At 37.4% G+C, this 18,219-nt stretch overlaps 1 protein-coding gene across 1 annotated transcript in view; it reads left to right on the top strand.

The window, feature by feature from the left end:
* Lgr4 (leucine rich repeat containing G protein-coupled receptor 4) overlaps nt 1-18,219 on the top strand; it is a 103,278-nt gene that overhangs the window by 50,561 nt on the left and 34,498 nt on the right. Inside the window, exon 2 of the mRNA XM_042691414.1 lies at nt 7,160-7,231. Within this exon, the coding sequence (XP_042547348.1) occupies nt 7,160-7,231 (72 nt within the window). The remainder of the gene's footprint in view (nt 1-7,159; nt 7,232-18,219) is intronic.

The following is an 18,219-nucleotide window of genomic DNA, read 5'->3' on the forward strand; positions in this document are numbered from 1 at the left end:
AGATCTGAGGATCATGGTTCAAAGCCAGACCAGGCAGGAAAGTCCGTGAGACTCTTATCTCAAATAAACCACTAGAAAACCGGAAGTGGCACTGTGGCTCAAGCAGTAGAGCACTCACCTTGAGCTGAAGAGCGCAGGGTCAGAGCCCAAGCCCAGAGTTCAAGCCCCATGACTGACAAAAAAAAAAAACAGAAAAAATACCACAGAAAACAAAAAACAACATAGCTTAGTTTTATGATCCTTAAAGGTGGGAAGAAAAATAGATTACTTATCCAAAGTTATGGAATAATGCCACAAAGGAAAATCAACTCTTCATAAACTTGACTAGATATTTAGTACTGGTGTGTCTGTACTACTTAGAGATGAGAGAGAGAGAGACACCTCCTTCAAATTTGTTCCGGAGGCATTTTTCAAAGTTAGTTTCAAGTTTTGTTTTTTGGGTCTTACTGAAGACATCTCTTACTTGGAGCTTGGCCTGAAATTTCTAGTTGGTTATCAAAGATGCTAGAAAAGTAATAGGGACTGTGTTATGTTAATAAGGGCCTGTGTTAGATTAATATTGTTATTGTTGTTGTTGTTATTAATGGTGTATAGGACCATCATCAGGCCTTGCATAGGCTGTGCAAGTGTTTTACTACTGAACCACATCCCCTTACCTACATGTTCTGAATAAAGGTCTCACTCCAGCTTTGACTGGCATTGAACTTGAGGTCTTCCTGCCTTTACCTACTGAGCACTGGGATTATATGCTTGTGCTACCCCACCTAGCTGAGAGTATTAGTTCATAATCACTATCATAATGTACTTTTTTGAATTTAAAAATATATCATCACTATATGTGTTTTTTCTTTCCTTGAGAACCTTGTGTTCTCTAGAATTTATAATGGAATGTAGTGACTTCTGAAACTGAAAAGTAATCATTGAGATATATTCAACAGTATAGCAGTAACAGTATGGCATTATATAATACAAATAAGAGGCCTTGTTCAAATTTAGATAACATTGGTCAGGCACTGTGTATTTAAAATTAAATTATTCTGTGGCAGAAGGGCCCAGGCCAGGTGAAGGACAGTAACTGTCCACAGTGGTATATACTCTGCCACCAGTGAACAGATCAGGCTCTCTTGGGGAGCATTTTACAGGGCTTTAAAAAGTACTTTGTTGAAACATGAATATGCCTACTTGGGAGATACACTTCAGCATTACTGAATTTTATGAGGAGAAAAGATGAGAGTTTAACCACAGGAGAGATTTGTCAATTAAACAATTGTACCCTTTATGGACATTCAGGTTTATTTTTTTAGTGAGATGATATGTTTCTTTTTTCTCCCTGATCTCTGTGGTAAAAAGTTGGGACTCTTGTACAATATATGTATAAAGTACAGACATATGCTTTGGCCTCATTGGTGTATCTTAAGAAATCTTACCACCAAGAAATGTGATACAAACCAATGGACATAGAAAAGATTTTTTTCCACTAGCCTCTGTTACTAAGTCAGAATTATACATTCTACCCCTAGCATTATCACTGAACTGCTGGAAATCATCTTAATGATGTGTGTGTGTGTGTGTATGTTCTGATACTGAACTCAGAGTTGCTCTTTCTCAACATTTTTGCTCATAGCTGGTGCTATATCACACTTGAACCATACTTGTAGTTACATATGTATGCTTGTGTGTGCATGCGTGCTGGTGTATATATACGTGTATATGTGGGTATATGCATATATCCTTATGTGTATATATATATTTATGTATTTACGTGCACCTGCATTTGAGGCTTGAACTCAAGTCTGGGAGCTTTCCCTTAGCTGTCTTTTTTTTTTAATTTAATTTAATTTTTTTTTTGTGAACATACTGTACAGAGGGGTTACAGTTACATGGGCAGGATAATGTGTACATTTCTTATCAAGCATTGCAGCCTCCTCCTTTGTTTCTCCTTCACATCCCTTCCCAGCCTCCCCTCTCCCCCTCCCTTAGCTGTCTTGCTCAAGGCTGGTGCTCTACCACTTGAGTCTCAGCTTCACTTTTGGCTTTTTGCTGGTTTTATGAACTTTCCTTCTAGGGCTGCCTTTGAACTGCAATCCTCAGATCTCAGCCTCTTGAGTAGTTAGGATTACAAGCATGAGCCACCAGAACTCAGCTATTTTTAAGAATGGATTTATCAGCTAGGCGCTGATTTCAGGAGGCTGAAATTTGAGGATCGTGGTTCAAAGCCAGCCTGGGCAGGAAAGTCCGTGAGACTCTATCTCAAATAAACTACTCAGAAAACTGAAGGTTGGCACAGTGTTTCAAGCGGTAGAGCATTCGCCTTGAGCTGAAGAACTGAGGGACAGTGTTCAGGCCCATGACTGACAAAAAAAAAAGAAAAAAAGAAAGAAAAAAAAAGAATGGATTTATCTTTCTTGTCCTTCGAAAAATTTCCTGTACAAAATGTAATTTACTTTGATTTATGAGTGTATGACTCTACCAATAAGTGGATGTTAACTTTTTGCTTGTCCATTTTTTAATGAAGTATTTGATCCCAAAGGACATTTGTAGTTTAAAATCCTTGACTCTTGGAGTTGGGGAGTTTCAAATGAGAATTTAGAACCAAATCTCAGTTCAAGGTCTTATGGATCGGTGGAATTTATTATTTCTCTCCTATAAAAGAGGTTTCTTTCTGGGAAAGCCACCAAAAGCAGTGTGATGCTTGGCTTCCTCTTAGTTCTGTCTCAGTCTGTTGAGTTCAAATGACTTCTAGGAATAACTAAAACAGAGATAATGGTAAGATTGGCCATTTCTTGGTGAGACTATCCTGTAACAACATTTTCTGATCTTCACAGAAATCAGCAAGGGTCAGTTAGTAGTGCTGTCTCCATTTTACAAAGGAGCCAGAGATCAGCTTGCCAGAGATCACACAGCTAATAGTGGTTAACTCACATCTGTCTGGCTCTAAAGGCCTGTATAAATTTAGGCATGCAAGCCCAGATCTGAGGAGAGCCGTTGGCTCTCCTAAAATTGCTCTTCAGAGATGGTTGTGACTTGATAGTATTCTAACCTAGTATGATTTGTGTGTGTGTGTGTGTGTGTGTGTTGATTTATTTCCTGGTAGAAATTAAGGATGGCACATCACTTGGGTTTAATGACTGATGTTGCTTAGAAAATTGCATTGCTCATTCAGATTTGAAGGTACCAATTTGCAGGATCATCATCTCGCTGAAGCAACTTTCTTTTACCTGTCTATTTTAATAATTCGCACAGCTTAGGAGCCTCATGTATTTGTAATTACTGGCACAGGGCTTCCATTTGCAAATTGCTACAGTTTAGCTCATCACCACTAGCATCCTTTCTAACCTCTTATTTATAAAGTCTGACTAGCATGGATTCTCTTGTGGGTATTGGTGATGTCAGGTCTTGAATCTGCTCTTAAGACAGTCTGTAGGTTGTTTATCACCATTAGCCCTCATTATTTTAAATGAGTACCCACCCACTTCATACTCCGTAACCACATGTTTCCAGAGCTTCTCTGGAGATAATATCTGGTAGCCTACCCCCCCTACACCTCTCTTAGTGTATTCATAAATGTTTTAAGTGAAGCCCAGAAAAAAGATGAGGGAAAACACCTATAGAGCCAACCTCTTTGAGCATGTGAAATTCAGAAAAAGTTTGAAAACAAATGTTGCTGCTAAACCTGAAGCTTTAAAACAAAATCTCACAGTGTGTTTAGTGTTAGTTTGTAAATATGGAGTCTCATTAATTGTATTTACAGCTCACAGCAAAACTACCTGTTAGATCTTGTTACTCTGAGGGGAAAAAAAAATGAGAGGTGAGTGTGTTTGTGTGTGTGTGTGTGTGTGTGAGAGAGAGAGAGAGAGAGAGAGAGAAACTGAAATGTGAAGCATAGTATGGTATAAATTGTCTTTAATTATGTGTCTGGAAAGGCAGTTAATCAGTTCACTCCAAGACCTTTCTCTGATGAAGCAATTAATCAGATTTTCTGTTACTGTAGTCCTCACCTAAATTCAGGCATGTGAAGCTTAGAAGAAGCTGTATGTAGTGCCTCACTTTGTAAAACAATGTATTACTAATTTATTGCCCTTTCTCCCCCTCTTCTTATTTGAATGGCTCAAAAACAATGAAATTCTGTGATATTTTACAGAATCACTCTTTATTCATATCAGTTTTTTCCCTTCCTTTTCAGTACAATTTAAAAGTTTCTTTGTATTCTTTTATTTTTTAATTGGTCATGGGGGCTTGAACTCTGGGCCTGGGCGCTGTACCTGAGCTCTGCGGCTCAAGGCTAGCACTCTCCTGCTTGAGCCACAGTGCCACTTCCAGTTTTCTGGTGGTTAATTGGAGATAAGAGTCTCATGGACTTTGCTGCCTGGGCTGGCTTTGAACTGCTATCCTCAGATCTCAGCCTCCTGAGTAGCTAGGATTACAGGCGTGAGCCACCAGCGCTGGCTCCTTGTAGTCTTAAGAATGATTTTATTGGTTGAGGGTAGCATGTTTCCAGCAGGGATGAGCCAGTAATTTTATAAAGGAAATCTAATAGTCTTTTATGTTTTGCACTATGGTAAATGGTTCAGAAATATTCCATGGAACTCATGTGTTTTCTTCAGGAAAAGATTGTCTCTCCATGGAGGTTGGGGGGAGGAAGACTACAAAAAATTAAAAAAAAAGATGAATCATAGAAGAATCAACCCATTAGCCTAATAGTCATTTTACTAGCTAGCTAACTGTGGCTCAGAATTAAACTCTGGCCATGTGTCAGTAGCTTTTTTCACCCCTATTTTGGTGCTATTTTCCCAGTATTTTTCCAAAGTGTTTACTACAAAGAGAAGGATCCATCTCTTGTTTCTGGCTATAAAAGATAGCTAGCTGAAGTAGTATTGGGGTCTGAGTTTGAAAACAAGAAATCCTGGAAAAGTATATTAATAATATAAGCAATAGTTACATTTGGTAGCCATTGTTTCCAATGATAGAAAATTTGGAATGCTGATAGGTCTTGTGTAACTCTAAGAGTTGTTTAAAAGGAGGTTTCTTGCTCTGAGAAACTTATATAAACCTTGATTCCTCAAATGGAAAAGCTATTTATAGTTTTCCCCCATACCTTCTCTCCGCCCCCCCCTCCCGTTTTAAGAAAAAGTACATTTCCTGAATTCTACTGATGATGATGTCAAGCTCTTTCTTGTGGATGCTATCTTCCTACCTTTTGAGGGGGGTTGCTGGGGACCAAATCCAGGCCCTCACCTATGCTAGCAAGCACATGTTCTTAACATGTCTGTCTTCCTGGTCTTAGCCTTGGTAGGAATCAGGGTTTGTTTTATATCTTAACTAGCAGTAGAGAACATAACAGGATTCAAATAATAATTGGGAAGACTCATAGTCTGCAATTAGGATCATGGGCTTTGGAATTTATATTTCATGTTACTTTACTAATTGTCAGTCTTAGGGGGGAGGGTTGTTATTTTACCAAAATAAGCCTCCGTTTCTCTATTACTAAAGTGAGATTTTAGGTACAGTTTTATACTGCAAGCCTTTGTTTCATCTCATGGCTATATTCTTGCTATTTTTGTTCCCCATGCTGTTCTTGTGATTTCTAATCCAAGAAGTTTTCTAGAACTGCCTTGGGGAAAAGCAAGTAAGAAGGGACTTATCGCTGAGGTATTGAAGATGTCTTCTTGAAAACAGCATTTTACCCAAGTGAATCGATGACAGTAATAGTCTTGTTAGCTGACTTTGGTTTGTTCTTGATTTCTCACACCAGTTCTTAATATCAAGTCATAGAAATGCTGCATGGGTGGAATTTTCAAGGCTATTTCTGCAGGGGAGAGACAGAAAAGCTCAGCCACTGAACTTATTCCCAGATTAGAGGAACAGGAAGCTGGGGGACTTGCTTAACTGACCCAGTGCATGTTGGGACTTCCTTTTCCCTTTGAGGCTATGTTAAGGTGTCTGCCTCAGTGTTGCTATCAAGTGAAATATGGAAGAGAAAGTCAATTCAAAAGGCAGCTGCCAGGGAAGAGGAGAATGATTAATAAAGTGTTTCTTTAGCTGTTTGAACTAGTTAATTGTGGAGTTATATTGTTGAGTGAGTGCTGCTTTCTGCTGATGCTCTAAGGGAAAACTGGAAATGGACTGCATACCTATCATGTACACACTTGTTTCTAGCCCGCATCTGTTCATAGGCTAAAACTGAAATCCACTTACAACTCTTACCTGGAGGACTTTTATGGGTTTTAAAGAAAACATGACTGGGATAAAATTCAGGCATACTTTTATTGTTCTTGACAGTGAATCTAGAAGCCATCCTCTCCTGTAAAGCTGTTCACTCAATGACTTTGAATGACTAGAGCACTGGAAAGCCGCACGGGTACCCATTCATTGTAGTCCTTTTGAGACACCCACCCCACCCCCTTCCAAGGCTATTTAAAGAAGAGAATTCCAGGATCTAGGTGTATTTCTAAATTACAGGACATACTGTGGTAAAAGATGTAGTACTTTTACGTTTTTGAAGCATTGCATTCTGAAACCAAAATTATTGTTAGTCTTATATCTTCTATATATGCTTTTAATTAAAATATCAGCACCTAATTAGTTTTCTGCTTGGTTAAATCCTTTAAGACTGTTGCCATTTAGTTAAAAGTATTCTTTTTTTAATGTTTTTTTATTGTAAAAATATTGTACAGAGGGGTTACGGTTACATGAGTAAGGTAATGCGTACATTTCCTATTGGGCATTGGAGCATTGTTACTTCCTCCTTTGTTTTTCTCCTACCATCCCTTCCCTCCCCACCTCCCCAACTCCTCCTTCCCCCAGGAGTTGTAAAGTTCATTTTCAACATAGTGTCTTGTACCTCTCATTATTACAATGGGTCAACCTTTATCCTTATTTCAGCATTTTGTTATTTTCCTTCCCCTCCCCAAATTAGAAAAATGTATATACAAGATGCAGGGCACCCAACATCAAATACAGTGAAAATGGGTTATACCGTGGGGGAAGAACATACAAGAGAAACAAAAAAATCACATAGTACATTTTAAATATGTTAGAAACAATAGCAAGAAAGAAAAAAAAAAACACTTGTGTCCCTATCTTGGGGTTCATTTCGCTTAACATCATTTTATCTGGCCTTATGTACATAGCTAAAAGTATTCTTAACTTTGTTTTCCAGGGATATTAGTATGAACAATATTACTCAACTACCAGAAGATGCATTCAAGAATTTTCCTTTTCTAGAAGAGCTGTAAGTATTATTTTGAAAAGGTGTATGTGTTTTCTATACCTATTCTCTTTGGAAATTTTTACCTCATTTCCTGTTCAAGAGATTCAAGTATCTTAATAGTTTTAGTGGGCTTTATGCAGAGGAAATCATGTTGGTTTGTTTTTGTTTGTGTGTATTTTTTTGTGGTGGGGAGAAACAAATGAGTTTTTTAGGTAATGAAATAACAAAAGTTATTTTTAAAAGACACAGCTAAAAAAACACTACTTCCACAGGCCACTTTTTTTTTTTTTGGCAGCCCACATAGCCGTGAATGCTGCTGATGACACAGGTTAATTATAGTGTGATTTTGAGATAACAAGGCTGCTGCATAATTAACATTGTTGTCAGAGGAGTTGCTATATAGGTAACAGAACCATAAAAAAATAACATAGTGTATTCCAGGGTCTGATGCAATAGACAAGTTTGACAGCAGGCTAGCAGCAAGCACAACACTGATAACAGATCTTCTTGGCTATTTGCAGATGACTTTTGGGAATGGAGTAAAGGCATGGGACATCTGCCAGGTCTCTTAACAGCCTCTTTCACTCAAAGAATATTTCTCAACTTACTAGTTTGCACTTCATTTTTTCATTTGAACAGTTTGCACTGGAGAATTGTTGTTTTGTTTTTTAACCTTATTAGAATCTCCCTTTGGCTGTGTTCTCCACATGTGTGTGATGTGTCCATCAGAACACAATGCCTTTAAGTTTTTAAAGGAACTGAAAAACTGCACTTTAAGAATCTTGGTGGGAAAAAAAATGAAATGAGACTTGACATAAATTAATGTAGGCTTTTAAAAGCACAAGCTAAGTTTGTGGCCGTAGCTAGGTGACTGTTGTATACTAGGAGCACCAAAAACATATAGCCCTAAAGGAATCCCAAGTCAGAGTACAGATTGTGCCATGCACTCCAGCTGCTTGACTGTTGGAGCCAACTCAGTGAATGTCTGTCTCCTGGCTTGGCTCGGTACCTCCCTTAGAACAGAGAGCAGTACTCCAGATACACAGATTGTTCCCCCTGCTTCTGACATAGTATTGAAGAGCATTTAAGGTTTTAATAGAGTTAAGAAGAAATATTTTTTCCCACACTACTTAGTTGAACATAATGCTCTCACAGCCAAAAAGAAAAAGAGCAGAGATTATTTGTTATAAGTCTGTGAACTAGATTAAATTACTTAGCCTTTCTCTGCTTAGTTTCTTTGTCTTGAAGGTATGGATAATAATAGTCTCTTGCTTAGAATATTTTGGTGAATACAGAATGAATTACTGTATATTAAATACTAGCCAGAATATTTAAAAAATGTTTTTAATTAAAAATTTAAAATGTACTTTTTTTTTTTTTTTGTCAGTCGTGAGGCCTGAACTCTGGGCCTGGGTGCTGTCCCCTCAGCTCTTCAGCTCAAGGCTAGTGCTTTACCTCTTGAGCCACAGCATCACTTCTGGATTTTCTGCTTATGTGGTACTCAGGAATCGAACCCAGGGCCTCGTGCATGCAAGGCAAACAGTCTACCACTGAGCCATCTTCCTAGCCCCTAATGTACATATTTTTAAATATTAGATGTTTGGATAGTGTTGGGTGCAGGTGGCTCAAGCCTGTAATTCTAGCTACTCAGGAGGCTGAGATCTGAGGATCTTGGTTGGAAGCCAGCTGGGGTAGGAAAGTCATGAGACTCATCTCCAATTAATCACAGGAAAACTGGAAGTGGCACTGTGGCTCAAGTGGTATAGTGCTAGCTAGCCTTGAGGACAAAGAAGCTCAGCGATAGCAATCAGGCCTTGAGTTGAAGCACCAGGACTGGCTAAATAAATAAATAATTTTTTGATGGTAATCTATTTACTTAAATTAAAAATTTTATATAGTAAATATTTACTAAATATTATCTTTGGGAAAAAGGGGTGTACTGTATTTTATGTCTTCTGTACTTTGTTCTATAATGAATATTGATTTGTGCTGACGTCATTAATTTATAGTTAAAATTTTAAATTGTGCTAAAAAGGAGTTAGAGGTGCATTTGAAGCCTTCACCTTCATTGCCTAATCAAGCATTAAGCTGCTTTGTCTCAGTCTTTTTTTTTTTTTTGTCTTATATAGTTTCAGACTTTAGGATTAGTCTCTCTTTACAGAAGCAATTATACAAAGAAAGGACACCAACAAGTGATTGTTCAGTGATCGTGTAACCCTGGTGACGTGTGATGCACTAGTGGAGGAGTGGAGGAGTTCCCTTGTTTCTAGCTGAGGCCATTATGTACAAACTTCCTTTATTGATGACTGTGATTGTCATGTATACTTTAAGGGATTTTATCCTGGGGACTAGATGTGGAGTCAGACCTGTATAATCTCTGCTTTGTGAAGTGTGCATCTTGGATTTCTTAAAGTCTCAAATGACCAAGCATCTGTCAGCCTCACCAGTTCTGCCAACTAAGACTTTTAATTGGAACCAAATTGAATTTGATTGCTGGCTCTTTGTAGCTAGGTCATGTTCTCTCTATTCGAGTATTGAAGTAACAAAGCCCCTCAAATCAAGTTTGGTACACCTACTCCAAACACTGTATGGGATTTCACAAAGTCATTTAGCAGAACCAACTGTTCAAAGTAAGCTTGCATATTCTGGCAATAGTTTGGGGGCATGCAAGGGAATTTAATTTCCATATTAATATAAATATGGTAAATGCCTGATTTTTTTCTTTAAAGAACAATATAGTCAATTTGACATTCCAAAAAAATGCTGCCATGACTCTTGTAGTATTTCATAAACAGTGTAACCATTTGTCTAGAAGGCATCTGGAAGTCATTTACCAGTGACTGTGGAGCTGAGACCCTTCAGTTGAAATGCATGATTGGCTGAGGGATTTTTTTTTTTTTTTTTGCTTTTTCCATGTGAACGAGGTATTCTTTACAAGATATGAACAAGTTTGTCCAAATTTGATATAGTGATCTAGGATGCTTAGAGTATTGGGTAGAATCATTTCTCAGCAGTAATAGTAAGTTAAATGGCCAGAGTTGATCCAGTGTTGAGGAAAATGTTGATAGATTTGTGTGTGTGTGTGTGTGTGTGTGTGTGTGTGTGTGTGTGTGTGTGTGTGTGTGTGTGTGTGATTTCTGGGGCTTGAATTCAGAGCCTGGGCACTGAGCTTCTTTTGTTCAAGACTTGTGCTCTACCATTTGAGCAACATTGTCACTTTTTGCTTTATCTGGGTATTGGAGATAAGACTCACACAGACTTTTCTGCCTCGGCTGTCTTTGAATTGCAATCCTCAGATCTCAATCCTCCTGAGTAGCTAGGATTACAAGTATGAGTCACCAGCACCCAGCAAGGTTTACAGACTCTTACACATTAACTTGTCTTTTAAGCAAATACACTGGACATCCTATTCCAGGCTGGGTCTTACAGTGAGTGTTAAGGATACGATCTAAGTGTGGTCCTCTCTTCAGAGCTGTTCTGCCTACTAGCATATCCACTACCCTCAAGTGGCTATTTACTTTAAAACTAATGAGCTAAGAAAATTGAACATTGTAGTTTCTTAGTTGAACTGGCCATATTATACAGATCTTTTGATCAATTGGTTGATTTAGTAGTGCTGGAGATTGAGCACAGGGCTTGAACAAGCTAGCTAAGAGCTCTATCTCTAGGCCACATCCCAATTCTGTACTATTTTCAGTGCTCAGTACTTACCTGTAGTGAGTAACTCCTGCATTAATCCAGACATAGATCATTCTCATCATTGAAGAAAGCTGTTTAGGACCAAGTTAGAGGACAAAATGGAACTAACATATGCATTGTGGTGAAGGGTTGTGTATAGATCAGTAGAGGCCTAAAGTACTATATGTACTTTAGGTTATAAATGGAGAATCACTTCCCCTGAGACATGCCGGACATACAGGAATTTTCCAGGTGAGGGTAGGCAGGAATGAAGCCCCAGGAAGAATTCATAGCATGTGTGAAGGCATAAAGAATATATTTCCTAAGTATCAGGACACATGAAGTAGCTTGTTATGACATGGACTAAGGGATAAATCTAGAGAAATGTCAAGAGAGGAGGTGAGATCATGAAGGGGTTTTAAAGAGGAAAAATTGAAACTCTGAAAGAGTTTAATTTCACAGTAGAGTAGTAAATAGGAGACTAAGATTTTTGCCTTCTATGGCTAGGTGCCATTTACTGAGACACTTAAGAAAATGAATACTAAGAGCTGGTCTGTTTGGGGCCTAAATAATTCAGTTTTGTATACATATGATCCTCAGTAGAATCTGCTTAAAGCCTGATGATATATATCAGTCTGTTCTCATTACTATAAGAGTAGCTTACTTTACAAAGGTAGAAGTTGAGCTGAAGAAGTTCAGGGTCTTGTTCAGGTTCAGATGCCGGGCATTTTATTTTCCTGGGTCTTGAAGTCAGGTTTTCAGAACCTTATTCTTTGTGAAAAAGTTGAGGAATGTGTATTTATTTTCAGGGAAATGTTTCATCTACCTTTTTCAATATACATGAGATACATTAGAAACTATTGTTGTCAATCATTTTATTTTCACACTTGACCTACTTTTGAATGTTTTATAGCTCATAAACATGCTAACCAGTGAGGCCCCCTTCCTTCTTTTCTCTGGGAATATAAAAACCGAGGTTCTGGCTCTAAAGTGAATACATCTGAGGTTCTAAAACTAAAATCTTGGGACAGTCTCTTGATTTTTGCACTTCTCTTTAAAAATGAGATTCTTCACAGAACTACTATAAATGAAATATTGGATATTTGATCAAAGGTACTTTGTATTCAGAAAGGGCTCTATCCATATGAGGTAAGGTGATTCCACTAATGGTTGTAAACACGATTGTCTTTCTTTTTCTTGAAATTCCTGGAGGAGATGTGGTTTTGCTTGGGGAAAGAGTTGGAGTAGGCCAATATAAATGTCTGTTAGCCATGTTAAAAAAAAAAAGCCAGAAATTTTGGAAAAACTTTTATTTAGCAGGGACAGAATCTGTTACAGGATGCAACATGGCCACAAATGCTTTTGGTTTTCATTTACGTGTGTCAGGACACTGATAGCCATTTGAAGAATGATGGACATTTAGAGATGTGAAAATGATTTAGTTTGAAATAGCCTAAGGAATACCAGCAACTTTTCCATAGGTCTTCTCTGAAAAATAAAAATTGCTGTAGATAGTACCCTGAAACTTTCACCAGAGTTGGCACTTGGTTTGTTATTGTTGACAACACACTCTGTGACTGGGACAATGCCATTTTATTTCCAAACTGAATTTGACTTGGGAGACTTCACAAGGCTGAAGTGAAATGTAAGTCTTTGAGTATGGATTCAAAATCACCTGTCATTTTGTTTCAACTACAGGACAATTCTAAATGGTTACACTACTTTATTAAAGGGTAAATGATTTAAACTGGAGGTTTAAAATCAAACTATATAACCTTAGTAAGGTTCCTTGCCTCTAAAGCTCCCATATTCTCATCTGTAAATTCATGATAATAAATTCTATTGCCTCTTAGGGGCACTCATTTTTTACTAAGCACTGTGGTTAAGTTTTTTAGCACATAATAAATTTTGACCAGATGTTGGCTGTCATTATTATTTCCATTTTATCTTAAAATTATTTCCCATTTGAACAATTTTAGCCAACTATACTAGTTTGGGTAAAGACTTTGAAAAAGAGTTTTAGAAATTTGAAATGAATTATTATCAAATAGATTTACTGTGTGAATTCTTTAGTGCTGGAGAAAGTAACTGTCCATTGTTCTCTTGTAATATTATACTCAGAAGGAATTACACTGGCATTTGATTCACTTAATGTTTCCTTCCTGAAGGCTTCCTTAATGAAGCCTTCCAGGGAAGATCTATCAACTGTAGTAATTTCTCAGATAAAACAAGATAGTTGCCCAGTTGCCTGATAATATTTAACAGCGTTTGAAGCAATCTCTTGTTCCTAGTTAAGATTACCACCCTTACTGTTGTCTAGTAAACTCATGGAGAAGTGTTACTACCTGATTCACTGCATTTCCCATAATCGGTCATTTGGAGATCACTCAGATTAGTGAAATAGGAGGAGAACTTATACTAATTTGGGCATATGAGGTTCTGGATTCTCCACTGTAGAGCATTATTCTATTGATTTTGTTTCAACGTATAAAATTTTATAAGGTATATTTATTTCCAATTTGCTGATGAGGATATCTCAAGTTTTTTTTTTTTTTTAACAAGTTGTCCAAGACCACAAAGCTCATTAGTAATATATCATTTGGTGTCAGTCCTAGCTACGTCTGCCTATGTCCCTGTACATGTGAACAAATTGAGGAAAGACTTACTAGGCCATACATTAACTCAGCACACTTCTGTCAGCTAAAGCACTGTGTTCAGTGCTGAATTCAATGAGATTCTTGCCTTCAAGGGAGATGAGCAGTGGGCTCCAGCTATGGGAGTTCAAAGGAGAAGAGAAATTACTTCTAGCAAGAAAGATTAAAGAAGACCTCATCAAAGAGTTGGCATTTCTGGAGAGCCTTGAGGGATAATAGGAGTTATGCATGAGGAGATGTGCAAAGGAGCATGAGCAGAGATAGGGAGACTGACTGGGATGGGAGCAAAAATGTTAAGTTCTATTAGAGTATGAAATTTTGAAACCAAGCTACGAAAAAGAAACCTAGAAACCTTGGGGACCATGCTGAGGGAGGACCACTCTTAGCAGAGCAATGGAGTTTAACTTCTTAACTGCCTGTTGAAGAGAAGTTTTGTTCTTTTTGATAACTTGGTTAGATATGACCTTCAATAAACGTAAGGCTTGCCAAGGAGAAAGGGCAGAAGAAAGAGGAAGAAGGCCAAAGACAATGCTTTGGGAAATAACTTGAATCAGGGTGTGGGAAGAAGACCAAATGCCAGAGAACTAGGGCAGAAGTTTGCCCCAGGAGCTGTGGGAGAAGAGGCTTTTCACAAAGAAACCAGGGATCAACATCATCATTCTGGAGAGAGATGCCCATAGCTACTGAAGAAAGATTTTTCTTTAAGTGTTCTAAGATTTGTTTCAGTAGAGTATTGACAGTGACTTTGGGGTAAAGATTATTCAGAAATGCAAATTTGGGGACGATGAGTCAGTGACCTCCTGGATTTTGGAATGAGTAAAGCTTGAAATATATAATGTATATAACAGGTATCTCCTGGTTAGTTTAAGAGATAGAAACCCAGGACTTACTGTTTCATTCAGAACTGGAAGGTCCAGAGGTCAAGTTGGCTTCAGAGAATACTGGATGTTGAGGTTTGAAGTTATAAGGGTTTTGCTACACTTTCTATTTCTTGACCTTATTGTCTTTATTTTTGTATTTTCCCCCTTTCTTTCCTATTGTAATGAGCCTGTCTCGAGACAGTGAGAAATAGAACTTTTACAGTTCTATATGCATCTTTGCACTCCATAAAAATAAATCATTTCTTGCTGCTTTTAGTAGAAAGAAACCTTTTGGAGGGTTCTAGTTGTTGAGGCTTGCCTCCTGTGCCTGTCTTTGAACCAGTCATTCTGTACAGGATGGTGTGATCTCACCTGGGTTATGGATTTCATCCCCAATAGTACTACTTAGAATGGAGAAGTAGTCTTCCAAAACCAACAGAAGAAAAGAGGAAAGGGACACAGAGTTATCACAGCCCACTAGAATCTAGTGACTATACACAACTGTAGAAAATGTTGTTTCATTGGGTCCATCTAAAATGAACAAAATATTATGAAAGAAGAGTTAGGTCTCATTTAAAGCTTGGATATACAAGTAGTGCCATATATTACAGTGTCCTGTAGTGCCTAACAGCCTAGGACTAAAAGGGTTTAGAGATGTGATATACTCAGAACTTAAGTTTATATATCCAGATTTAATAGGGAACTAGGAGAAATCACACAGGAGAATTAAGCAGTTCATGGCAAGCTTGACATGATATTCAGAGAATGTGAAGAGGCAAATGAAACCATAGATTTCTGGTTCATTTACTTATTTTAATCAAGGCTGCTTATTGATTCTTTGTCCAAATATAGTCGAGATTATAAGTAAATGAAAATGTGTTTTATTTTCCACAACTAAGATTAAATTGTCCTGCAAGGAAATAAGCCACCATATTATCTACCCTTGGTAAGGCCATGCTTATTTAAGTGCAGTATTTAATAAAACATTTGCTTAGGATGTATTCATCGTTTCCTTGGTTTCACTATCTATTATTAGTTTGGATCCTATATATGCTTCATAGAAGGTCGTGTTAGAGATGCCAGAAATAATCTTTCTCATAGACACGTATGGATTTTAAGATAATCTCAAAATGAAACAGTGCTTATTAAAACCTAGAATTTATCTCTTGGAAAAAGATTTTATATATATATATTATATAAATAAATATAATGCATACTCAGTCTTAAAATCTGGACATACAGAAGGATATCTAAAAAATGTAGACAAGCAATGAAACAAAAACCCACTTCTTAGTCATCTGATCTCAACATGATTGTTGTCCCTTCTTATAGTATGTTGAGATAAAATGGTAGAAGAAGAAGGTCATCCCTTCTAATGTCTCCTCATTTAGAAGGAAAGCTATTCTATCTCAGAAACCTTCACCAAGAAACCTTGACCAGGGCTAGGGTCACAGTCTACCACTAAACCACTTACTAAAATGGGACCAGCATGGTTGATGAAGGCAGGTTTTATTGTTCATGGAGCTGCGTCCTATGAAGGAGGAGATACAGAATGAAGTCAGGATCTGCCAGGAAGAGACTATAAATGAATGGGTGACTGGTGACCACAGCATTCTCCCCAGTATAATGTATATATTATTGGAACATTGCCCGTTTTATGCAGTTAATTTTCAGCCCTTGCTGCTACATGTAGCCTTCCCTGGCTTTCCATTTCTAAATCCCTCTGAAAGTCTTCTCCTTGCCACTTAGCACCAGATTGTATGGCTTGTTATTTTGTGTTCTACATAGGTCAATGTGTACTTGGCTGTTCCTTGAACTTTCTCTATGGAAGGGCTATGATCACTTCTGGATGATCTTTAGTGATAGTAAGCCATGTTTTTTAACTTGAAAGTGAGGGAGAGGTTAAGACAGAGGATTTCTTCTCATCTTGAATTTACTGATTCAGAAATCTTACAGCCTATATAAATGTTAAATTCCATTGACCTGTATGATGAATGGATTACTTTATTTAAAAGAAGGAAATGAGAAATGTGCTGGGAAAATTCATTGTTTCCTTTGACAGACCTATGGTGTTTGGTCTATGGTAGTTAAATAAATATTTCTTCATTAATGTTAGAATAAATGGTAAGAATATCTTCTTAAATTGGTAGATAGAGCTTGAGGGTAAATGATTTACATTGTCTGAAGAATCACTCACATGTCTGTGTTCAGCTTCCCTGTGTGGAGATGGAGTCTAAAAGACTTTTCTGCCTGGGCTGGCCTAGAGCCAGGATTCTCCCAGTCTCAGCTTTCCACATAGAATGGGATGATAAGCATATGCCCTTGAATCCAGCTTGGACTGAGAAAGACTCCAGCAACAGCTGCCTTTGAACCATCATCTTCCCATTCTCAGGCTCCTAAGTAGTTAGGATTACAAGTGTAAGCCACTGGCACATACCTGCTAGGAATTTGTTTGTTTCTTTGTTTGTTCTTTAAATTTAAACCCTAAAATGAAATTATATGTAGGTTAGTTTAGTGTGAGTCAAGTAGAACTTAAATTTGGTATAAGTAGAAATGAAATTTCTTTAAATAAAGCTCTCTAGTATGTCAAAGGCTCTAGGTCATCTACACATGTTGTTATCAGGGACATTTTACTTTTTGTTCTGCATTCCTGTTTTAGTTTTTGAAATACATATACATATATATATACAAACATGTGTGTGTCTCATGAAAATATGTTTCATGTATTTCATGTATACATATGAAATATTTTCCTCTTCTTGAAAAGAAAGACTACCTTAAAAATATTAAGAACATTCTTAATAAATATATGTTCTTAAAACATACTCAGTTTTTATATAGTTTCATAAGAGTTATATGAAACTACCTGGTATATGAAGAAATAAAGTAATGGGGCTAGGCATGTAGCTGTGGTAGAGTGCTTATCTAGCTTGTGCAAGACCCTGGGTTTGCTGCCCAGTACGAACAAACAAACAAACCAACCAACAAAAACAAGAAAGAAATGGGGTAACCAGGCTAGACATTATCCATTGACCAAAGGCTACTTTGATCTACTGTAACAAATGATTCTTCCTAGAATGTCCAAGGGGAATTAGAAAGGCAGTTGTTTAGATGTTGAATTTCTTTATTCACAAAACAACAACAACAACAGTGTCCTTTGGGGCTCTTACATCAAAGGTAGAAATAACACCAACACCCCCCCCCCCCCCCACACACACACATTGTTATATTTCCTGAAATTGCATCATTCATCTGTACTGTATGACCATGGGCAAGAAGTTCACATTCCTTATCCATTCAAGGAAAAAAACCCTACCAAAACCAAAAAACAACAGAATAGGTCTAATAAGCTTATCAAGACAACTGACAAATTTGTTTTAAGGGCCAATATAGTAGGATAATGAAACCAAAAAGGACTAAACAAATGCTCATATTTTTATTATCTACATGGACACCGACTATTCCTAGCCAGGAACTAGTGAGCCTCTTCATATCTTTATATTTTTCATGTATAGACAGGTATAATTTTCAGGTATAGGCATGACTGTGCACATAGGTCTTCACGTATAAATGAATACATGGCTTAGGATTTACAAAAGAAATGTGTATTATCAGGGCTTCCCCCTTCCCCTCTCTCTTTTAAGCAGTTTGCCAACATTTTGGCTTTTGGTGATCTTAACTTCTATGTGGTACAAGAATATCACTCACTTCCTGTTAAATATTTTCTCATGGCCATACTTGTTCATTCAGTTTTAAACTAGAGTCATGTTCTCTGAAGACAGGATGGTGGTTTGCCTATTGTACTCTACATGTAGCA

Source organism: Dipodomys spectabilis, unplaced genomic scaffold, assembly GCF_019054845.1.
Source record: "Dipodomys spectabilis isolate Male_0828 unplaced genomic scaffold, ASM1905484v1 ptg000145l, whole genome shotgun sequence".
Classification (NCBI taxonomy): domain Eukaryota; kingdom Metazoa; phylum Chordata; class Mammalia; order Rodentia; family Heteromyidae; genus Dipodomys; species Dipodomys spectabilis.